General features: G+C 41.7%; 1 protein-coding gene across 1 annotated transcript; it reads left to right on the forward strand.

Moving 5' to 3' along the window:
• The first annotated feature begins 461 nt into the window (after nt 1–461).
• On the forward strand, nt 462–9,041 carry LOC311147057 (NAD-dependent protein deacylase sirtuin-5A, mitochondrial-like). Its single transcript, XM_084183670.1, has 9 exons — nt 462–565; nt 1,193–1,305; nt 2,082–2,215; nt 5,450–5,675; nt 5,995–6,082; nt 6,196–6,249; nt 6,480–6,603; nt 6,845–6,960; nt 7,434–9,041. The coding sequence occupies exons 1-9, from the start codon at nt 471–473 to the stop codon at nt 7,504–7,506; spliced, it is 1,023 nt and encodes a 340-aa protein (XP_084039796.1). The 5' UTR covers nt 462–470; the 3' UTR covers nt 7,507–9,041.
• Nucleotides 9,042–25,686: the final 16,645 nt, after the last annotated feature.

Raw genomic sequence — 25,686 nt, forward strand, 5'->3', positions numbered from 1 at the left:
TCACGAGGAGGTACTGATGGGGAGGGAAAAAATTGAATGAGGAGAGACGGGAGAGGGAGATGTGACTTTTGAAGCGAGGTGGAGCCGCTACTACAAAGCTCCTTAACCCAACAGCAGACAGATGGGAATGAGAATGGAATAGAGGCAAAAAATAATTTATAATCAAGTAAATGGCCTACATTTTCAAAATAGCCTATCCAATGCCGACTTGTGGAGTTAAATTATAAATATAGGCTCCTGTATGGATGTATCAGCAAGTGGATAGAAAGAAAGAAAGAAAGAAAGAAAGAAAGAAAGAAAGAAAGAAAGAAAGAAAGAAAGAAAGAAAGAAAGAAAGAAAGAAAGAACACAAATCTTGTCTGAGGTCGAGAGAGATAAAAAAAAAAAAAAATTACACCACCAGAGGGCACTATAAACTAAAGTAGCCTACAACTTTCCCCTCAGTAGTGGATTTTGGAGCGGAATCTTCAATGCTTTGCGACAGCAAGGGAGTCTTTACGGGTTTTCAAATTAAATACAGTAAGAAAAGTAAACAAACTTTGCCTCGCCATCTGGTAACTGCTGGGTATGTATGAACTCGAGTTATTCTGAACAAGGCAATTCAATGTAGTGATCGTTGTACAACTTATTTGCCTGCATGTAACATTTTTATCCTGACATTTGGAATTTAGCTACTTTTAGAATTCAAGATGGCTCTTCTTTATGTCCCTGTTTTCAAAGTTTTAGAAATGTAGGCTGTCGTTGAGGAAATTATATATTTATTTATTCAATACTCCGTTCAACATTTTTATAGAAATATTTGATTTACGAGCCACAGCTGATTTGAATGAGTTTGCTCAATGACAATCAACTTGTAAAACTTATTGTGTAGACTGTGCTGGTTGGGACACGTTGTAGCCTAAACACCATTCAGAATGCAAAAGCCTATGCCCACGCAAAACGTGTTGTTCAAATGCAAGCCTGTCATGCACAACAAGTAAATATTTATATAGCAGCCAGTTGACATTGATCAGGCACTGGTGACAATTCTCATTCCCACATTCAAACAACTAAATGACAGGATGAGGGTACATGTATAAATGACCGTGGCCTTAAGAGTTTATGAATGCAAATGTGTAATTATATAGTTTGTCCATCTGACTTCCAAGGAAGTCAGAAAATAATTATCCTAACTTTCTGTCTTCTCTTACAGAGCTGTAGTGACAATGATTCTTCGACATCTAGTTTCAATTGGACTTGGTCCTCGCGTGACTTCTCCAGTGACACGTGGGCCTTTGGTAGAGATGACCAGGTCTGCCAGTTCAGGTAAGGTCCTACCACATGCATGATCTGAATTCAGAAGTTCCTCCTTTCCTACTGGCATGTAGTGCTCTCCATACATTGGCTTGACATTCTAGTGTTAAATAGTAGGCCTAGGCTGCTGCTGCTGAGTGAACAGTCTTAAGCCCGTGGATAAATTCCCCCCCAAAAAAATAAATAAATAAATACATTTGGTTGGGCATCAGCAGTTTTTCTATTGTTATGTCAGTCACTGACAGTCACTCAATTAGCCCATGTCAGCTAAACATTTTTAGATTGCTAATTTAGTCTAGCCAGCTGTCTAAACTTGTAGTAATCATGGTCGAATTACCAACCAGGGGGCCCCAATTGATTTTGTTAGTCACTCTCACTCAGCTATCATATTCAAAACTGCAAACATTTCTCTCTGCCCCATGGCAAAATGAGTAAAATTGCATGAAATGTGTTATAAAATTGCTAAATCTTCTCTCCGCCCCATGGCAAAATGTATAGAATTGCTGGAAATTAACTCTAAAACATTTTTTTTTTATTTCCGCTGTCAAGAGTGGGGCCGAGAAAATGTTTTGTTCCCAAGGTGGGCGGGGCGGGCCCCCCCAACAACATTTTACTTGGGGCCCCCAAAAGGCTAGGGCTGGCTCTGACTGCATGTGTGGGTTTGCAGACCCGCGAGCCACTGCGGCCCCTCATGATGATTTCAGGTTTTTGTGGCACCCCACCCCGTCAATGTTTCCCATCCCTGCTCTAATGGCTCTTGTTAATGTATTAATTTTTCTCTTCTGTAGATATGTCAGAATTCCGAAATATCTTCTCTAAAGCCAGGCACATAGCCATCATTACTGGGGCAGGTGTGAGTGCAGAGAGTGGGGTGCCTACCTTTAGGGGTGCTGCGGGCTACTGGAGGAAATGGCAGTCTCAGGTAATGTAAAACAGACATATATAGACCTACAGGCTTTAATTTCACAATCTTGTCATGCTCATGGACACACAGACATTTACATAATTGTTGACTTCGGCGATGTCATTTACAAATTAGCCTCCAACACTCTACTCAGCAAATTGGATGTAGTCTATCACAGTGCCATCCGTTTTGTCACCAAAGCCTCATATACTACCCACCATTGTGACCTGTATGCTCTTGTTGGCTGGCCCTCACTACATATTAATCGCCAAACCCACTGGCTCCAGGTCATCTATAAATCATTGCTAGGCAAATCCCCGTCTTACCTTAGCTCACTGGTCACCATAGCAACACCCACCCATAGTCTGCGCTCCAGCAGGTATATCTCACTGGTCATCCCCAAAGCCAACACCTCCTTTGGCCGCCATTCCTTCCAGTTCTCTGCTGCCAATGACTGGAACGAACTGCAAAAATCTCTGAAGCTAGAGACTCTTATATCCCTCACTAACTTTAAACGTCAGTTGTCAGAGCAGCTTACCGATCACTGCACCTGTACACAGCCATTCTGAAATTATCCCACCCAACTACCTCATCCCCATATTGTTATTTATTTTTGCTAATTTGCACCCCAGTATCTCTATTTGCACATCATCTTTTGCACATCTATCATTCCAGTGTTAATACGAAATTGTAACTATTTTGCACTATGGCCTATTTATTTCCTTACCTCCATAACTTACTACATTCGCACACACTGTATATATATTTTCTGTTGTATTTTTGACTTTATGTTTTGTTTACCCCATATGTAACTCTGTGTTGTTGTTTTTATCGCACTGCTTTGCTTTATCTTGGCCAGGTCGCAGTTGTAAATGAGAACTTGTTCTCAACTGGCTTACCTGGTTAAATAAAGGTGAAATAAAAAAAAATAAAAAAAAATAATGCTATAAACACTCCCCTCCATATGTATTTGGACAGTGAAGCTACAATTTTACATTTGACTCTATACTCCAACATTTTGGATATGACATCAAATATTTCATATGAGCCGTCAGTACAGAATGTTACCTTTTATTCTGTTTTACCGTTTAGAAATGAAAGCACTTTATATATGTAGTCCCCCCATTTGAAGAAGTCATAAGTAATTGGACAAATTCACTTATAGGGTATTAAAGTAGTCAAACATTTTGTGTTTGGTCCCATATTCCTAGCATTCAATGACTACATCAAGTTTGTGACTACAAACTCGTTGGATGCATTTGCAGTTTGTTTGGTTGTGTTTTTGATTATGTTTTGCCCAATTGGAACTGAATGGGAAATGATGACTAGAGTCATTTTCTTTCTAAGTGAATAAATAAGATGTTTCTGAACAATTAAGAAAAATCATGAATGAATAATGATACAAGAAAGTTACAAAGGCTACAACAAAACATGCTTACCTCTCACGATGACCAATAGCAGAGTAATTTAGCTTTTTATGGGAGGTATGATATTTGTCCGTCTCACTCATCATCATTCACAATTCATTTAATTCATGACCGTGACCACACTCTTCGAGGGTGTCTCAGGGGGAGTTGGGATATGCAAAAAACACATTTCCAATTCACACATGCATGTACAATTTTTACCATAACACATGGGCTTGAGTGTATTATTGCTTTTATGCAATGGGTTACCAGCATTAAAAAGCAAGATTATTTCCCGAACCGTACATTTTTCCACAAAACGTGGTGTTACATTCACTAACACTGGTTGTCAATTGCAATTTTAGGCGTTCTCTGATCGTTAGTTCTATTCGTATTGACTGCCATGTAAAGCAAAACTACCCAAGTGTTGGTTTATAGTTCTAGAACTTTGTAGGTTGCTATGGCAAAAAAAAAGCTGCATTTCATTTCATTTGACCTGTTTTCTATTGACATTTCTTTGTATATATCCATAAAAATTATGCCAGCTGATTCATGATTTCGAGTGGCTGAGAAAAGCTATCTGTCTTGTCTCGACTCCCGACACATTCATTACTATGGGACAGCTAGAGATCGAATTTCAATATTGAAACAATGTTGCAAATGTCGAAGAGAAAGATGGCAAGGTTTATACAAATCTCCGCTGTTGAAAATCAAATGCTAGTCTAAAATAAATGGGAGATAATGTCTCGACGCTTTTAATAATGAAGCTCAAGATTATAAATTGCCTGGCTGGGCTGATGAGACAGTGGATTGCGCAGTGAGATGGAACAGAGTAAATTGGCATTTCAACGTCATAGTTTTAACCGGTGGTAACTTCTGGAATAGACACCGGCTGTAATGCGGTTTTAACCAATCAGCATCCAGGATTAGACCCACCCGTTGTATAATGTCTAGTATATCATGGGCAGGATAGACTCTATGGGAATTCCAAACTACCCGTTGTATAAACACTTGTACATGTGTGAAATAGGACAAATATAAGCGCCCACCAAATTATTATTATTGTCACTTACAATAAAAGTGACTCCAAAATTACACAATGCATTATTCACCATTGACTTTCTAATGGACAAAACATAATCCCAAACAGAACCAAAGCTGTAAATGCATCCAACAAGTTTGTAGTCACAAGCTTTATGTTGTCATTGTGACATTCTGTACTGTCGCCTTATATGAAACATTTGATCTCAAATCCAAAATGCTGGAGTATAGAGCCACATTTAAAATGTTAGCTACACTGTCCAAGTACATAAGGAGGGGAGTGTCCTCCCGTATCAATGGATTTGTCATGACAACAACAATGAGGAGGGGGGAGGGTTACTTGTGTAACCACGGTTACTGTGTGCGGTTCCCAGGGAGAGCTAAGGAGCTGCAGCCAGTATCAGTTAATCTAAGTAGGACAGTCTCATTAGAGATTCACTTTGAGAGAGAGAGAATCAAAACAAACCTTCAAGTTGTGTTTGTTCCATCCTGTGCCCCCAAGTGTTTATTTATGGGAGCTTGTTCACACTGTTAAATATGTGAAAATGTCATGTTTATTTTGTTCCTTTTTTCCCTGAGATCTCTAAATCTACAACTCAACGTGCCTTGCTGTTCTCTGCTCTAACTTTGACCCAGTCCTCCCACCTGCTCTTTACCTAGTCACATATTCTCATCCAGCCTGCCCCTAACACTGTAGACTTATCCCATCCATCTCCACCCTGACCCCTTAGACTCTACCTCCTTGCCCTGTGAACTTTGACCCCTAACCCTCCCCACCCATGTCCTTGTCCATCTCTGTCCACAGGACATAGCCACCCCTGAGGCCTTCTTTCGGAACCCTTCCCTGGTGTGGGAGTTCTACCACTACCGACGTGAAGTGATGCTGAGTAAGGGGCCCAATGCAGCCCACCTGGCCATTGCAGAGTGTGAGGCCCGGCTGAGGAAGCAGGGCCGCTCTGTCGTAGTCATCACCCAGGTCATAGACGATTTGCACCGCCAGGCCGGATCCAGACATGTCCTCAAGATCCACGGTGAGAGGGCTGGGGCTGGGAGAGGGCTAGGTGGGCCTTTGAGAGGGCTGGGAAGGGCTGGGCAGCAGGGATTGGTTCAGACAAGGCCACAGGCAAAAATGTTTTAGAAAGAAGGCACTGTTTCAAGAGAGGCTCCATTGTTAATAAGTAAGCTCAGAAGATGTACTCAAATAATTAGCCCTTGCTCTAGTGGTGGTTGTCAAAAGTTGAACATAAGATAACTTGGACAAATGTTGTCATTATCAGCATGTTTTTGAGAGACTTCTCCAAAGTGTCTGGATGGTGCTCAGTTCTGTTTTCCTCCCCTGTAAATCATCAGGAAGTCTGTTTGAGACGCGCTGTGTGAGCTGTGGACATGTGGCTGTGAACCAGAGCAGTCCAATATGTGCTGCCCTAGAGGGGAAAGGGTAAGCAGCACTACAGCCCCTCAGTAAAGTACAATCACCTGCTCAGGCGAATGTTCTACATTGAATGTATAACTTGACTTTTAGAAAAATTGTTGTATTCATTTGTTCCACAGTTCTCCTGACCCAGATACCAGTGATGCCAAGATTCCCCCAGAGGAGCTGCCAAGGTAGGTGGGGATTAGTTTGGTTCTGTCTATCTTTTGACATCTTTTTTGTACAAAAGTCTACCACAGAAAATCCAAGCCACAGTGATAAAATATTTTCCACATGGTGGCAGTAGAGTATTATTTGCTTTTAACTTGACCTCTTCTCAATCCTAGGTAACCATACACCTGTTATGTGTGATGTTTGCCTGCATGTGACTGATGATGTCATCCCTTGGTGGTTTTATGTGCAGGTGTGAGAAGAGTGACTGTCATGGTCTGCTCAGGCCCAATGTGACCTGGTTCGGGGAAACTCTAGACTCACACGTCTTGACCAAGGTGGAGACGGTGCTGGACACCTGTGATCTGTGTCTGGTGGTGAGTTGGCCTCATAGTTGCTGGAGATCTTGTTGTTGCTATGTATCTCAATCTTTATCTTTAGAAAATGTCTTCTTTATATACACACTTTAGTATGTAATGAGATTTTGTAATACACTGTAGAGACAGAGCCTGATATAAATCACCACACACCTGAAACTGATGTTCAGACCAATGTATAGTATACATATATTTCTCCTAAATGGCTTTGCTGGTGCCTATGCCCTCTATCTGCCCCCAGGTTGGCACCTCCTCCATAGTGTACCCGGCAGCCATGTTTGCCCCCCAGGTGGCGTCCAGGGGCGTGCCAGTAGCAGAGTTCAACATTGACACCACCTCTGAGACCACACGCTTCACGTAAGTCACATCCTACCACTATTAGAAAATTACATGTTTTTGTTGTAATAAAAGTTTATTTTGGGATTTTCAATTACTTTTTTTGATGTAAAAAACACAAATACAAATCAATTTTGTGAAGTCAAATAGTCATTTTTTAAAAAGTCAAACGGGATATGTTTAATCAAATAGGGATTCTTCATCTAAACAGAGCCTGATAAAATGTGTTTTATTCATGATTCTACTGCATCACACAGTTTGTAAGGTTTGAAATCAGTCAGCGTTATTAGCTCTTTGGTCTTAGATCTGATATGATCAGATGTGTGTCAGTTATTTGCACAACAGGGAAATTAAGAACCAAACATCTTGAAGTCCTTTGTAACACTTCCTTAGGGAGACACTGGTGAGCATTTCTCAGATTTCTCCTTTTATCCTTGCTTTGTCGGGTATTTGGTGTGTGTGTGTGTGTGTGTGTGTGTGGTGCTGATGTACAGGTACCATTTCCAGGGCCCGTGTGGGGCCACGCTACCCCTGGCGTTGGCGCGTCACGAGTCTGAAGACATCTGAGAGTCAAGGGGCGGGGTCTGATGGGGTACGACCTCTGGGGCTCCTCCCATATCCACTCCGGGCTGTTCGATTCCACAGTGATTATTCCCTTATCCAAAAACCGTGCCTTAAGACACTTTCAAACAGGAATTCTTGGTGGAGGGAGTTCTGCTGTCTGCAACAGAAGACTGAATAGTAGAGAGGGGTAGTCTTACTGGATACTTGATACTTGTTAGGTTAACTAAACTGGAACTGAGATGTTATGTGTTATTGTCTCTTCTTGAAAGGCAGAAAAGTGCATATTCAGCTGAAATAAGGAGAGGTATTCTGAAGTATTTCTTGATAAAGAATGGGCAAATGTTTTTTCTTCTCCACAGAGGTTTGAGGGTATCATTTCTTTATATATCATAATAGAATAATAATACATGCCATTTAGCAGACGCGTTTATCCAAAGCGACTTACAGTCATCTGTGCATACATTTCTCTCTCTCACTGTTAATTCAGTATATTTCAGATGTACAGGCTTTGCTGGTTGCTCTGTGTGTGTGGCATTAATGAGGTCAGTGCACATGCTGTACATACTACACATACACACACACACACATTATATAACATGCTGATGTAGCTCATGAGATCAGATCATATTATTTTTTATAGCATACCGTAATATAATCATATACCTGAATGCTTTTCTTACTCTCTATGGAGGACATTTTGACACCATTTCCCTTGTGAACTGTATTAACTACAACCCAGTACAATACCTAATCCATGTGCCTGGCCAGCTGTTTACAGAACCTTGGCCAAATACACACAACCATGACCAAATACATGCTTTGAACCTCAAGTACATAGCAAGGTCACAGAGAGAGAGTCAGTTCACTGAACTGGCTATTGCTGAGCCTGCCCTATTGTATTCCCGTCCCTATACCCTATTTACCATATCAATATCTATCAGTAGTTATACTGTGGTTATATGGCATGAGAATGTGTTAAAGTGATACTTCAGGATGAAGCCCTTTATCTACTTCCCCAGAGTAAGATGAACTCGTGGATACAAATGTTATGTCTCTGCATACAGTTTGAAGGAAGTTACTAACTATCGTTAGTGCAATTGCTATCTAGCGTTAGCACAATGACTGGAAATCTATGGTAACTGCTTGCATGCTAGTAGATACCATACACTTCCAGTCATTGCGCTAACACTAGTTAGCATTCGCGCACGAAACTACCTCTAACTTCCTTCATACTGCATGCAGAGACATACAAATGGTATCCATGAGTTCATCTGATTCCGGGGAAGTTGATAAAATCATTGCCAAAATCCCAAAGTATCCCTTTAACATTTATAATGTGTATTACTCATTGAATAGATTGTTTTGCCTAATCACGCACAATAACTCTGTTGTTGGAAATGTTGTATGCCGAACCAAGTATGTACTTGATTGTATTTGTACTTTTTTACAACTACTGCTAGCTACTTTAGGTGTTTTTGCTTTAATGCAACGTGATGAGATCTTATGCAATGCTTCAAAATATAATACTGTCAACAACATTATGAATTCATTTGCATTACTTTTGTAATTTTATCTCTCTCACAATTGTATCATTACTGCAGTTTTCTCAGTGCACTGTCTTCATAATAGGCTATAAGTAATTGGGGGAGTTTGAGTTCCCAAAGCTAACAGTAGATGCCAGTATGTAGACTGTAGATTCAATAAAAAACTACTCTGAGCAGACAGAGTAGCCAGGAGAGTCTGCAGTCAGTCAGTCAGGCTATCTCTTACTTAGTATGCATGGGTGAGAGGAAATATAGATTTGTGTTCTTCTGGGACAATGTTTTGCTTTGCTCAAGGTGAAGTTAACACTAGCAGTATTTCGGTAGATAGCAAAACCAGGGAGCTCATTTGGACCATCATAATGTTGTAAAATAAAAGCTAATGTAGGTGTGAACTACTTGCCACATTGACTGCAGAATCATCGTCCTTGAATGACCCTGTTTAAGCTATTTTAGTTATTTATCTGGTCCTCTATGTATTCTCAAATTACTCTCCATTTGTATTGATCTATTGAGTGAGTGAGAAACCTAGTGAAACCAGAGAGAGCGTGAGGTGGAGGCATGACTATGGGGAGAGGATTTGGCTGCTAAGGTCCAAGCAGGACATACCTCTCTTACAACACAAGGTCAAAGGTAAAACATCATACAGAGGACAGGACCTCACTTAGAATGTATTATAGAAAACATCCACAAAGATGGGAAAAGAGAGACCACGGTAAACATCCCAAAATAATGCAGGCATGTTTACTCAGAGGTGGGTCTGCCTGGCTCCTTAATGTTGATTGGTTGTTGATGGCTGAGGTTAGTACATATTGTGTGAGACAGTCTCCATCTGTTTCAAGGTCTGAATCTGTTCTTATAGGCCTGGTTGACAAGAGGAGAGGGGAAGGAGAGACTGACAGGGAGGTTACCTGAGCACTGTGTGTATGTGTGTGTGTGCTTGCATGTGTGTGTGTCCCAGTTTGTGTGTCCCAGTGTTTGTCTATGTACCCCAGTGTGAATGTCCAGACTTAATGACATGAGTCCCCAGTGTTAATGAGAGGGGAGAGGTTATTATGAATCAATAAGAGAGCTGAAGTTCCACGCTAATTCGTGTAAAACACACAGTTATGATGGCAGAAACTGACATACTGTGTGTATTAGGATGTCATGGAGATGTCAGTGAGGATTGGGAGGTTATTACTATGTCTGTGCATAAGGCATTTCTAATTCATTCGTGAGATTTTGAAATAGCTAAATCTGACAGATTTACAGAAATGTTGATTATTTAGCATTGTCCCTGTGAAATAAACTTAATCAATAATAATGTCGTTGTAGGCCTACTGGTCCGTAGTCCCTACACGTCAATCTGTTCATCCGAACAGGCAGGCTGTAACCTCGAACAGACTGTGTGAGTGTGTGCGCGAGTGTGTGAGCGAGGAGTCATGCAGGGCCAGCTCATATCATGCCCACCATGCACCCAGCGCTCTCATCAAATTAGCGTCTGACACACACAGGCAACCAAGGGAAGCAAACACACAATAAACACATACATCAGAACCCTGTTTAGAATCATCTCGTCCAAAAATACCCCATCCCATTTCCCATTCATTAAGGAATAATTCCCTTTTCTTCATGGCTTCTCTCTGCTTCATTTCTTTACCCACAATTAAAGGCCAAATTACATCCTCCTTCTGGCAGCCATATTGAATCTCCTACTATAATGTTCATTATCATTGATCATTATCATCATAACCTTTCTCCTACTCTCCTTATCTTTTTCCTTAGATGTTTTCTTATCCTCTGCCTTCTATAAACAGTGTGTCTAATGTCAGGAGTGAGGTGAAATTTGTTTTTCACATCATAAAAATAACCCATGAAATAGACTAGAGGATTAGATTCTTCTTGCGTTGATAGATATAGGATGATATAGTCATTTTAAGCCTCAATTGAGCAGGCCTGCTGGAGTGTGAGTGGTGATATTGGCAGTGACTGGAGGTCATACAAGAATGCAGGAGAGTGGGATAAGGGAGGGATGAGATGGTAGATGTGTAAAGGTCCCTGTCTGACCCAGCAGCCTGCAGGTTAATAGAGCCATCATCATTGGTATCAGTTCTGCAAATATCCCTGCGTCTCTTTGAACGATAAAGTAGATTGACCAGGAGACCGGCTGAAGTGTGTGTGTTGTGTGTGAGAGTTAGAAAAAAAAAGTGAGACAAACTGAGCATGTTGAATCTGGTGAAGTGACTTGATGACGTATCTATTTGGAGTGTTTGCGTTTTGAAATGGTTGAAGGTGGCATTTGGGGTCGGTGGAGTGTGTGTGAGAGTGTGTGTGAGTGTGTACTTCAGAGTGTATGTCTTTGCCAGGGATTGGTAAGGAGGGGGGAACACTCATGTTTCTCTTTATGCAGACTGACAGGACTGTCAGAGCTATCCAGGTCAGCAAAAATACCCCATGATTATAACCTATTCAAAGACCATGGTAGCTTAGTAAAAATAGATATGATTTGGATCACCTACAAGACAAACTGTGACTGTGTAAAAAAGAGTATTTCAACATTACTGTGAAGAGAGAGATCTGGTGCATGAAGTGAGGTGTCTTGTCCCTGCCTGCCCAGATGCTTGTCCCTGTATTGGGCTGATGCTAGGGGTTCTGGGTAGTGAGGCTGATTGGGAGGGAGTTGTTTTTAAGACTGAGAATGGGGCTCAGGTGCAGGCTAATCGCATCTAAAGCTAGGCTAATTAGGATCAAGGCTAGCGGCCACGGTCACCTGATTATTGATCATGGCCACAGGCCCTGGCCTGCCTGAGAGCCCAGTCTGAACACTCACAGAATAAGATCAGGACACACACATGAAAGGAACCAATATGTAAAGTACCAGTCAAAAGTTTGGACACACCTACTCATTCCAGGGCTTTTCTTTATTTTTACTATTTTCTACATTGTTAAACAAATCAAAATATATTTTATATTTGAGATTCTTCAAATGGCCACCTTTTGCCTTGATGACAGATTTGCACACTCTTGGCATTCTCTCAACCAGCTTCATGAGATAGTCACCTGGAATGCATTTCAATTAACAGGTGTGCCTTGTTAAAAGTTAATGTGTGGAATTTGTGGAATTTATTTCCTTATTAATGTGTTTGAGCCAATCAGTTGTGTTGTGACAAGGTGGGGGGGGGGGGGGGGGGGGTATACAGAAGATAGCCCTATTTGGTAAAAGACCAAGTCCATATTATGGCAAGAACAGCTCAAATAAGCAAAGAGAAAGGACAGTCCATCATTACTTTAAGACATGAATGTCAGTCAATACGGAACATTTCAAGAACTTTGAAAGTTTCTTCAAGTGCAGTCGCAAAAACCATCAAGCGCTATGATGAAACTGGCTCTCATGAGGACCGCCACAGCAATGGAAGACCCAGAGTTACCTCTGCTGCAGAGGATATGTTCATTAGCGTTACCAGTCTCAGAAATTGCAGCCCAAATAAATGCTTCATAGAGTTCACACATCTCAACATCAACTTTTCAGAGGGGACTGTGTGAATCAGGCCTTCATGGTCGAATTGCTGCAACCACTACTAAAGGACACCAATAAGAAAGAGAGACCTGCTTGGACCAAGAAACATGAGCAATGGACATTAGACCGATGGAAATGTGTCCTTTTGTCTGGAGTCCAAATTTGAGATTTTTGGTTCAAACCACCGTGTCATTGTGAGATGCAGTGTGGGTGAACGGATGATCTCTGCATGTGTAGTTCCCACCGTAAAGCATGGAGGAGGAGGTGTTATGGCACATGGGCACACACACATGGTGGCTGGCCTCTCCCAGATTACTTGGCGTATCAGCAGCATTAAGAGGATTCCACAGTGGGAATAGGGCTCCTGGCTATTGATTCAACCTAAGCTAGAGTACACACACACACACAAATGTGTGTCTTGGAGCCTTTTATGTCTACTGGGTTTTGATCATTAGCACTTCATAGCGCTTGAAAAGTACTCATACAAGTCCTCATAATATTTTTAAAATGTCACATGCGCCGAATACAACGGTGTAGACTTAAGTTAAATGCTTGCTTACGAGCCCTTCCCAACGATGCAGAGTTAAAACAATTATAATATAAATAGCAACACAAGATAAATAAAATACAGAAGAATGGAGCTAGATACAAGGAGTTCCAGTACCAGGTCAATGTGCAGGGGTATGAGGTATTTGAGGTAGATACACTACATGACCAAAGTATGTGGACAGCTGCTCGTCGAACATCTCATTCCAAAATCATGGGCATTAATATGAAGTTGGTGCCCCGTTTGCTGCTTTAATAGCCTCCACTCTTCTGGGAAGGCTTTCCACTAGATGTTGGAACATTGCTGCGAGGACTTGCTTCCATTCAGTCTCAAGAGCATTAGTAAGGTCGGGCACTTATTGCATTGAGCCATTATTGCATTGAACTCCCTTCCATTTCTGTATGGACCTCGATTTGTGCATGGGGGGGGCATTGTCATGCTAAAACAAGAAAGGGCCTTCCCCAAACTGTTGCCACAAAGTTGGAACCACAGAATTGTCTAGAATGTAATTGTATGCTGTAGCGTTAACATTTCCCTTCACTGGAACTAAGGGGCCTGAACCATGATGTGTCCGTCGGACTGCCAGATGGTGAAGCATGATTCGTCACTCCAGAGAACGCGTTTCCACTGCTCCAGAGTCCAATGGCGGAGAGCTTTACACCACTCCAGCCAACACTTGGCATTGCGCATGGTGATCTTAGGCTTGTGTGCGGCTGCTCGGCCATGGAAACCCATTTCATGAAGCTCCCGACGAACAGTTAATGTGCTGACATTGCTTCCAGAGGCAGCTTGGTTTGGAACTCGGTAGTGAGTGTTGCAACCGAGGACAGACAATTTTTACACGCTACGCGCTTCAGCACTCGGCGGTCGTCGTTCTGTGAGCTTCTGTGGCCTACCACGTTGAGGCTGAGCCATTGTTGCTCCTAGATGTTTCCACTTCACAATAACAACACTTACAGTCTCTCCCGAGTCTCTCCCGAGTGGCGCAGTGGTCTAAGGCACTGCATCGCAGTGCTAGCTGTGCCATTAGAGATCCTGGTTTGAATCCAGGCTTTGTCATAGCCGGCCATGACCGGGAGACCCATGGGGCGGCGCACAATTGGCCCAGCATCGTCCAGGGTAGGGGAGGGAATGGCCGGCAGGGATGTAGCTCAGTTGGTAGAGCATGGCGTTTGCAACGCCAGGTTTGTGGGTTTGACTCCCATAGGGGGCCAGTATAAAAAAGAATGTATGCACTCACTAACTGTAAGTCGCTCTGGATAAGAGCGTCTGCTAAATAGCTTAAATGTTAAATGTAAATGTTGACCAGGGCAGCTCTAGCAGGGCAGAAATTTTACGAACTGACTTGTTGGAAAAGTGGCATCCTGTGACGATGTCACGTTGAAAGTCACTGAGCTCTTCAGTAAGGCCATTCTACTGCCAATGTTTGTCTATGGAGATTGCATGGCTGTGTGCTCAAATTTTATACACCTGTCAGCAACGGGTGTGGCTGAAATATCAGAATCCACTAATTTGAAGGGGTGTCCACATACTTTTGTATATTTAGTGTATCTACATGAAGGCAGGGTAAAGTGATTAGGCATCAGGATATATAATAATAAGAGTAAGTTAAAGAACAGAGTAGCAGCAGCATATGATGAGTGTAAAAGTTTGTGTGATGTTGGTATGTGTTATGTGTGTGTGAGTATGTAGTGAATGTGTGTGTGGGTTTTGTGTGAGTGTCAGAATAGTGTGTGTGTGCGAGTGTGTATATAGTGTGCATAGAGTCAGTGCAAGATAGGGACAGTGCAGATTGTCCGGGTAACCATTAATTAACTTTTTAGCAGTCTTATGGCTATTTAGCAGTCTTTTGGCTTGGGGGTAGAAGCTGTCTCGGAGCCTGTTGGTCCGTGAGCCGATGCTCTGGTACCGTTTGCCGGACGGTAGCAGAGTGAACAGTTTATGTCTTGGGTGGCTGGAGTCTTTGGCAATATTTCGGGCCTTCCTCTGACACTGCCTGATATAGAGGTCCTGGATGGCAGGGAGGGTGGTGCATTTGCCATACCAGCGGTGATGCAGCCAGTCAAGATGCTCTCGATGGTAGAGCTGTAGAACTTTTTGAGGATCCGAGGGCACATGCCAAATCTTTTCAGCCTCTTGAGGGGGAAGAGGCACTGTCGTGCCCTCTTCACGACTGTGCAGGTTAGTGTGGAACATGTTAAGTCCTTAAGGATGTGGATGCCAAGGAACTTGAAGCTCTCGACCCGTTCCACTACAGCCCCGTCGATGTGGATGGGGGCGTGCTCTCTCTTTCTCCTGTACTCCACGATCAGCTCCTTGGTCTTACTGACGTTAAAGGAGAGGTTGTTGTCATGGCACCACAATGCCAAGTCTCTGACCTCCTCCCTGTAGGCTCATCGCCGTCGGTGATCAGGCCTACCACCATCGTGTTGTCAGAAAACTTGATGATGGTGTTGGAGTCGTGCGTGGCTTTGCAGTCGAGGGTAAACAGGGAGTACCCTCACCACCAGGTTTGGAGGGGACTATGGTGTTGAACGCTGAGCTGTAGTCTATGAACAGCATTCTCACATAGTTATTTCCCCTCTTGTCCAGGTGGGAGAGGGCAGTGTGAAGTGCAATTGAGATTGCGTCATCTGTGGGGCGGTATGCGAATTGGAGTGGTTCCAGGGTGTCTGGGATGATGGTGTTGATGTGTGTCATGACCAGCCTTTCAAAGCACTCCATAATGTGAGTGCTACAGGGTGATAGTCATTTAGGCAGGTTACCTTGGAGTTATTTGGAACAGGGACAATGGTGGTCAGCTTGAAACATGTTGGGATTACAGACTGGGGCAAGGAGAGATTGAAAATGTCTGAAGACACTTGCCAGCTGGTCTGCACATGCTTTGAGAACACACCCTGGTATTCCATCTGGCTCGGTGGCCTTGCGAGTGTTAACCTGTTAAAACATGTTTTAAACAGGTAAAGTCCTCATACAAGTCCTCATAGGTAAAGAAGTTAATATGTTATATTCTAGCAACAGGAAATAGCCTGCTGCTTTGGGGTCTAGAATGCACACACTGATGTAGAATAGGCCCAATTTAATAACCCCAGTTTTCTGGCTGATACTCCAGATTGGGTTTTTGGACTGAAATCCTCAAGGAAATAACTAATCTGTAGTTTGTTAAGAGGAACAGCAATTACTCTGGAAAGAAAAACTGCTGCTATTTTTATCCCATCTAGCGTATGTTCGTAAATGTGTGCTTTGGGCATTCGTAAATTCAGAGCATTGTCAGATTGCCCGTTTGTAAATTCAGAGCGGTTCGCTCTCGGAGCGTTCAGAGTGCACACTGGACGCTCTGGCCAAGGAGTAGGGTTGTTCCGAGCGTTATTACCTCACAACAGCAGTCAAGCACCCAAGCTAACTGGCTAAAGTTGGTTAGCTTGATAGCTACTTCCAGACACTTGAGAGAAAACCTCACTCTGATCATTTTACTCGCCCTAGCAGAGCTGGTTAGGCTGTTGTCATGTTATCTAGAGCACTGGTGACTGTAACTGTGCTGCTGGCAACAATCGAATTACGTTTTGGGCTAACGTTTACTGACACCGGTCATATTCAGCGGGTGTTGCATGGTCGTAAATTAATCAGTTATTCTGCGCTCTGGCACACTCAGACAAGAGTGCTCTGAAATCGTAGTAGATAGCCAGAGTGAATTTACGAGCGCACTCCTAAGCTCTTTAGCGAGTCACTTTGTTTACACACTGATTTCCTTCATGGTAACCTAAATTAATGAATCTATAAATAAATAGATAAAATAAATAAACAAGCAGGCTCACATACTAAAAATGTATGCACTCCCTGTATGGAAAGTCGCTTTATGAATATTACAGCTGGCAGTGTGACTGCTACTCCTGGGCCTGTATTTTTAAAGCATTTTAGTGTAGGAGTGTCTATACCAGGGTTCTTCAATTCCGGTCCTGGAGGGCCGAAACACTTCTGTTTTTTATTTCTACCTGGTAGTTAATTGCACTCACCTGGTGTCCCAGGTCTGAATTAGCCCCTGATTAGAAGGAGAGGATGAAAAACAGAGGTGTTTCGGCCCTCCAGGACCGGAATTGAAGAACCCTGGTCTATACCAATAGGTGCCCTTCTTTGCGAGGCATTGGAAAACCTCCCTGGTCTTTATGGTTGAATCTGTGTTTGAAAATCACTGCTCAATTGAGGGACCTTACAGATAATTGTATGTGTGGGGTACAGAGATGAGGTAGTCACTTAACAATCATGTTAAATACTATTATTGCAAACAAAAGGTGTGATGGTCCGCACTCAAGAAGATGTCGCATAAAACTTACTTCATTTTTCATTATTTTTTAAATAAATATTTCAAACATTACAAGCCCGATTCCGCCAATTTTGTTGAATAGGGAAAAAATAATGTATGATTTCTCATATTTTTATCATTTGTACTTGAGTTTGTGTCCTCAAAAGTGACTACGCCTCAGCAATGCCTAACTATTTTTACCAGAAAAGTGAGATTGTAATCTTTTTTGCAGTACAAGCTTTACTAGATATTATTTATGGCCCTCTCATGATAATTACTTTTCGGTATGTCTATTTAGGTGGAAATCTACATTTTGACATTACATTTAGCAGTTTAAATATACCCATTTAGAATATTGGTAAACCTGCTGTATCTAATCACTATCACAAGTGTAACGTCACAAACTAATGTGATGATATGTGGCAGTCAGCACCATAGATAAAATACCCCTAGCCAATGCTGAAGTACATAATGAATATGGTTATCTTTAACGCGTACACACACACAAAGACCATCGTGCTCTCTCAGAAGCTTGGCTGGCGCGTAAAACCCGTGAATTCAAACAAACAAAAGATGTCACATAAAGCTTACTTCATTTTACTGTTTTTATTATTGTCAATGCAGTGAAAATAAAATATAAAATTGATGCCAAGCTATTAAGAATGGCATGCGTGTGTGGGTGTATGCGTTAAAGAAGAGAACCGTATTCATAATATACACTACCTGGCCAAAAGTATGTGGACACCTGCGCATCGAACATCTCATTCCAAAATCATGGGCATTAATATGGAGTTGGTCCCCCCTTTGCTGCTATAACATCCTCCACTCTTCTGGAAGGCTTTCCACTAGATGTTGGAACATTGCTGCAGGGACTTGCTTCTATTCAGCCACAAGAGCATTAGTGAGGTCGGGCACTGATGTTTGGCGATTAGGCCTTGCTCGCAGTCGGCGTTCCAATTCATCCCAAAGGATTTCGATTGGGTTGAGGTTCAGAGCTCTGTGCAGGCAGTCTGACGGACAATTCTTGGTTTGGCAGATGCCAGGAGAACACTACCTGCCCGAATGCATAGTGCAAACTGTAAGGTTTGGTGGAGGAGGAATAATGGTCTGGGGCTGTTTTTCAGGGATCGGGCTAGGCCCCTTAGTTCTAGTGAAGTGAAATTTTAATGACATTCTAGACGATTCTGTGCTACCAATTTTATGGCAACAGTTTGGGGAAGGTCCTTTCCTGTTTCAGCATGACAATGCTCCCGTGCACAAAAGCGAGGTCCATACAGAAATGGTTTGTCGATGATCGGTGTGGAAAAACATGACTGGCCTGCACAAAGCCCTGACCTCAACCCCATCGAACACCTTTGGGATGAATTGGAACGCCGACTGCGGGCCTAATTGTCCAACATCAGTGCCCGACCTCACTAATGCTCTTGTGGCTGAATTAAATCAAATCCCTGCAGCAATGTTCCAACATCTACTGGAAAGCCTTCCCAGAAAAGTGGAGGCTGTTATGACAGCAAAGGGGGGACCAACTCCATATTAATGCCCATGATTTTGGAATGAGATGTTCAACTAGCAGGTGTCCACATACTTTTGGTCATGTAGTGTATCTACAGCTTTCCCTTTGGTCTCCCATCCAGGGGTTTAACCAAGCCCTGCCATGATATTTGTCACTGACTATTACCAATGTGCTATCGTGAGAAGGATTGTTGAGCAATCTCCACTTACAAACTAAATATATTCACTGTTGGTTGCTATTGAAGTGATTCCAAAGGGTAGTTTTAACAGAGCAAATGAAACGTGACCATACTTTATACCTCATATATCATCAATGATGCTATTTAAGCCTAAAGTATTCATATCCCTTGATTTATTCCACATTTTGAAATATATATATTTTCTCACCCATCTACACAAAATACCCCATAATGACAAAGTGAAAACATGTTTTTGGAATTGTTTGCAAATTTATTGAAAATGAAATACATAAATATCTCATTTACATAAGTATTCACACCCCTGAGTCAATACATGGTAGAATCACCTTTGGCACTGATTACAGCTGTGAGTATTTCTAGGTAAGTCTCTAAGAGCTTTGCATACCTGGAATGTGCAATATTTGCACATTATTCTTTTTAAAATCCTTTAAGCTCTGTGAAGTTGGTTGTTGATCATTGCTAGACAGCCATTTTCTTGCCATATATTTTCAAGCCGATTTAGGTCAAAACTGTAACTAGGCTACTCAGGAACATTCAATGTCGTCTTGGTAAGCAACTCCAGTGTATATTTGGCCTTGTATTTTAGGTTATTGTCCTGCTGAAATTTGAATTTCTCATCCAGTGTCTGTTGGAAATGATTTTGCCTGTGCTTAGCTCTTTTTGCAGTTTTAGTTTAGTGCCTTATTGGAAACAGGATGCATGTTTTGGAATATTTGTGTTCTATACAGGCTTCCTTCTTTTCACTCTGTCATTTAGGTTAGTATTGTGGAGTAACTACAGTGTCCATCCTCAGTTTTCTCCCATCACACCCATTCAACTCTGTAACTGTTTAAAAATCACAATTGGCCTCATGGTAAAATCCCTGAGCAGTTTCCTCCCTCTCCGGCAGCTGAGTTAGGAAGGATGCCTGTATCTTTGTAGTGACTGGGTGTATTAATACACCATCCAAAGTATAATGAATAACTTCACCATGCTCAAAGGGATATTTAATGTCTGCTTTTTTTTACCCATCTACCAATAGGCATTGCGAGGCATTGGAAAACCTCCCTGGTCTTTGTGGTTGAATCTGTGTTTGAAATTCACTGCTCAACTGAGGGACCTTACACAGGCATTGGAAAACCTCCCTGGTCTTTGTGGTTGAATCTGTGTTTGAAATTCACTGCTCAACTGAGGGACCTTACACATAATTGTATATGTGGGGTACAGAAATGAGGTGGTCATTTAAAATCATGTTAAACACTATTACTGCGCACAGAGTGAGTCCATGCAACTTACAATATGTGACTTGTTAAGCACATTTTTACTCCTGGACTTTTTAGGCTTGCCATAACAAAGGGGTTGCATATGTATTGACTCAAGACATTTCAGCTTTTCATTTTTAATGAATATTTTTTTTTAAATCTAAAAACATAATTCCACTTTGACATTATGGGGTATTGTGTGTAGGACAGTGACAAAAAAAAATCTCAAATTAATCCATTTTAAATTCAGACTGTAACACAACTAAATGTGAAAAAAAGGTCAAGGGGTGAGAATACTTTCTGAAGGCACTGTGTAGCATTTGCAAAGTCATTAACAGCCATTGTTTCAATTCAACCAGAATTCAACAAAAAATAGACACAATAGGCCTAGTGTTTCAAGCTCTGGTTGAGTTCAACTGTAATGATATTTAGTGATATTGAATTGTGTTTGGTTGTAAGCAAAAACAAATATAAACATTTGAAGGAGATGTATCCTTTCTTTGGATTGTTCCATCTGTGCCACTGACTTAGTCTGGCTTTGATTCCAGTTTGTCTACAAATTAATAAATTATATGTTGGATTCAAATCTCCATTACGACCAAAAATCTAAGGTAAAGAATAAAACAGATCTAGAACAATGGACTGATCTCCCTATTTCATGGATTGGTAAAATCCGCCTTATCAAAATGAATATACTAATTCTGGAATGCTTATTTTAATGATAACTAAGAAACTACAGCTAGAACTGGAGAGACCTCTCAATGTATACTGAACAAAAATATAAACACAACATGTAAAGTGTTGGTCCCATGTTTCATGAGCTGAAATAAAAGATCCCAGAAATGTTCCATACGCACAAAAAGCTTATTTCTATCATATTCTGTGCACAAAGTTGTTTACATCCCTGTTAGTGAGCATTTCTCCTTTGCCAAGATAATCCATCCACCTAACAGGTGTGGCATATCAAGAAGCTGATTAAACAGCATGATCATTACACAGGTGCTTCTTGTGCCGGGGACAATAAAAGGCCACTCTTAAATGTGCAGTTTTGTCACACAACACAATGCCACAGATGTCTCAAGTTTAGACAGAGCGTGCAATTGGCATGGTGACTGCTGGAATGTCCACCATAGTTGTTTCCAGAACATTTAATCTTCATTTCTCGACCATAAGCCGCCTCCAACATCGTTTTAGAGAATTTGGCAGTACGTCCAACCGGCTTCACAACTGCAGACCGTGTGTAACCATGCCAGCCCAGGACCTCCACATCCGGCTTCTTCACCTGCGGGATCGTCTGAGACCAGCCATCCGAACAGCTGATAAAACTGTGGGTTTGCACAACCGAAGAATTTCTCCACAAACTGTCAGAAACTGTCTCAGGGAAGCTAATCTGCGTGCTTGTTGTCCTCACCTGGGTCTTGACCTGACTGCAGTTTGGCGTCATAACTGACTTCAGTGGGCAAATGCTCACCTTTTATGGCCACTGGCATGCTGGAGAAGTGTGCTCTTCACGGATGAATCCCGGTTTCAACTGTACCGGGCATATGGCGTCATATGGGCGAGCGGTTTGCTGATGTCAACATTGTGAACAGAGTGCCCCATGGTGGCTGTGGGGTTATGGTATGGGCAGGCATAAGCTACGGAAAATGAACACAATTGCATTTTATTGATGGCAATTTGAATGCACAGATATACCGTGATGAGATCCTGAGACCCGTTGTCGTGCCATTTATCTGCCGCCATCGACTCGTGTTATAGCATGATAATGCATGGCCCCATGTCGCAAGGATCTGTACACAATTCCTGGAAGCTGAAAATGTCCCGGTTATTCCATGGTGTGCATACTCACCAGACATACAGGATGTCACCCATTGAGCATGTTTGGGATGCTCTGGATGGAGGTGTACGACAGTGTGTTTCAGTTCCCGCCAATATCCAGCAACTTTGAACAGCAATTGAAGAGGAGTGGGACAACATTCCACAGGGCACAATCAACAGCCTGATCAACTCTAATCAAAGGAGATGTGTCGCGCTGCATGAGGCAAATGGTGGTCACACCAGATACTGACTGGTTTCTGATCCACGCCCCTACTTTTTTTTTTTTAAGGTATCTGTGACCAAGATATGCATATCTGTATTCCCAGTCATGTGAAATCCATAGATTAGGGCCTTATGAATTTATTTCAGTTGACTGATTTCCTTATGAACTGTAACTCAGTAAAATCTTTGAAATTGTTGCATGTTGCCTTTATATTTTTGTTCAGTGTACTTTATATGGCTGGTGAAGAAAACCCAGAATGAGAATTAAAACATCTCAACTACCACTGAAGAGAGGTGGCCTGGCTGTACCAAATATTATGTTCTACAATTGGGCCTGCCATGCAAGAATTGTATCTCAATGCCTTCATGACTACCTGGACGGGGTCACAAACAATGTAGATGTGTGGTGTTGTGCTCTATTCTCCATGCTGAGTTTGCTTACCAGTGATCTTCCTAAACTCCTTTCAGAGATCAGGCAGAACATCATTGTTGGCAGCACAATACGAATATGGCATGATATATCAAAGTATACAGGGAGAAAGGAGACTCGTACCAATAATATAAAACAAGGCCTTTCCTCCCAGGTATTGAGAGTGGTATCTTTGACTCATGGCACACCAGAGGGGTGAAGATAGTGAATGATCTATTCCAGGATAAAGTGTTCATGTCTTTCCAACAGATTCAAACTAAAAATGGTATCCCCAGGTAAGCACTTTTGGGGATTTCTACAGATTCTTAATTTTATTTCCTCTTTAAAGTTTTCTCCTTCTCCAAATATTGACTTTATGAGCTCTGTAGAGCACTGTCTCCTTAAGTATAGAAACAAGACAAAGTTCCTCTTTCATTTTTATGCAATTCTTTACATGTTAAACCCAGACTGCATAGAGAAATGCCGGGGCGGCAGGTAGCTTAGTGGTTAAGAGCGTTGTGCCAGTAACCGAAAGGTCGCTGGTTCTAATCCCGAGCCGACTAGGTGAAAAATCTGTCGATGTTCCCTTGAGCAAGGCACTTAACCCTAATTGCTCCTGTAAGTCGCTCTGGACAAGAGCATCTGCTAAAGGACTAAAATGTTAAATGTTTTTAAAAAACAAAAGAGCACTGTCCTAGAGGAATAATGGACTAAAGCTACAGGATCAATTCCATAAATACTACTTTCTCGTGCAATAGGCTCATATAAACCCAGTTTAAAATCTTACATAGGCTCTATTTAAACCCTCAGACAGAGCAAGTTCGGCCCACAGATCTTCCCCCATTTGCTCTAAATGCCAAACAGGCATTGGGTCTTACTTTCACTGTTTCTGGGCTTGCCCAAATATTGAGTTTTACTTGAATACAATCTCTATTGAATTGAGCATTATGTTCAATTCAAGAATTTACAAAAGACTCAGGATTATTTTTACTCAATGTACATCGTGATATGATCGAACAACAACTTTTGGAAAAGCTGCTTTTGTTGGCAAGGAAATTACTTTTTTGTAAATGGGTTGACAACACACCACCTACTGTAACAATGTGGTACAGATAAATATTTAGGATTCTCCCTTTGGAGAGGCTGTGGAAGCCACTTATCGACCAAGTTCCGGAGGAGCTTGCCGATATCCTGTCCAGGGGTTTGAATGGTATGTAGGCCATTCAAACCGGGGGGTTTGGCCCGGGGGGGTTACGTGTTTTTGTTTCTGCCTTAGCGCTGACACACTTTAGTCAGCCAATCAAAAGATGGAAAACTTTGGAGTCCTGTGTAGCTCAGTTGGTAGAGCATGGTGCTTGCAACGCCAGGGTTGTGGGTTCGATTCCCATGGGGGACCAGTACGGGGGAAAAATATGAAAATGTAGGAGCCTCTGCCAAATGACTAAAATGTAGAACGTAATAAATTGGTTGGTGGAGACTGGGTGTGTTGGTGCTGGGGTGGGTATGGGGGAGCTCACATTCACATGGATACAGTATGTAGTTATAGAACTGTCATTCAAATTGATAGCAATTCTGATATGTTCTAGGTGTGCTATTTCTATGCTTCCTGTTCTTATGTTTTGTTTTTGTACACCTGCTTCAAACAGCTGAAAATATGTGGTTATTTCACAGCGGTTTAGATGGTACAATGATTCTCTACACAATGACTGCTTGTTTTGCCACATAAACTGAAATTAGGCAAACTATTCGAATTTTAGCAACCAGGAAATGGTGGAGCGATTTCTGCATATTGCACCTTTTAACTTGTTAACTAGTTATATGTTGGATTCACTTCACTAACTCAACCAAAAGTTAAAGAATGGGATTAAGCCAGTGGCTCAGATGGAACTATCCAAGCAATAGATACCACTCCTTTAAATGTTGATATTTGGTTGCATTGTCAACCAAACACAATTCAATATTAATTGTAATACAGTACCAGAGTATGAGTCATAACACCCACAAAACCGTGTAGGCCTACCCTGGCATGACATTTTGATAACTGTGTAAATCTCTCTAGGACAAGGTTAAAGAATATCAATATATTCGCCTGTATTTACCCCCCCCCCCCCCCAAATTTTTTTTTTTAAACAAATAATGAAATGCTAATTAGCTGCTAATAAGGCTATCATAAAGAACTACAAATGCCATGATGATCTGGACAAGAATGCTGAATCGTGGCAACGGTAAGAATCTCTGGATTAACTATCTAATGTTAGCTAAATGTAGTAATTAATAAATAGGCTGCATTTCTTTAAATGGACAATTATGTGAACTGTCTTGTGCATGTTTTAAATTGACACAATACCTGTTAGCAAAGGTGTCAGCTAGAGATTATGTGCATGAGCTTGCAGGGATTTGTAGTTTTGCCTGATGTCTACTTTGATGCTAATTATCATTTTCGAATCTGAGAGTAAATAGAGCCGAATATATTGATAAAAGTCACCTTGTCCGAGAGAGATTTACATGGTTATCAAAACGTCATGCCAGGGTAAGCCTACACGAAACACAGACCTTATTTGAAGTGTTTCTAAAATCCCCTATGGGAAAAATGAATGGTGGAAAAACGATTGGGACCATTTCCCTGTTTGACCGCTAGGATTTATGGGCATTATGACACCTCCACTGTGGGCCTCTATACAGTAAATAGCCTAAATCTTATGTAACATTCAACCTTATAATGAGTAACACATCCATGGCCACATTTCGAGTTTAGTGTAACTATAAATGTATTCTTATGTAATCATATAAAGTGTGCGTGTTCAAGATAGCATGCATAGGTCGTCGCAGGTCTGTGGAGATCTTCACAATTGCTGTAATAATCTGTGCAGTATCTCAAATGGCAATCCAGGTAA

This window comes from Coregonus lavaretus (assembly GCF_964263955.1).
Source record: "Coregonus lavaretus genome assembly, chromosome: 19".
Lineage (NCBI taxonomy): Eukaryota > Metazoa > Chordata > Actinopteri > Salmoniformes > Salmonidae > Coregonus > Coregonus lavaretus.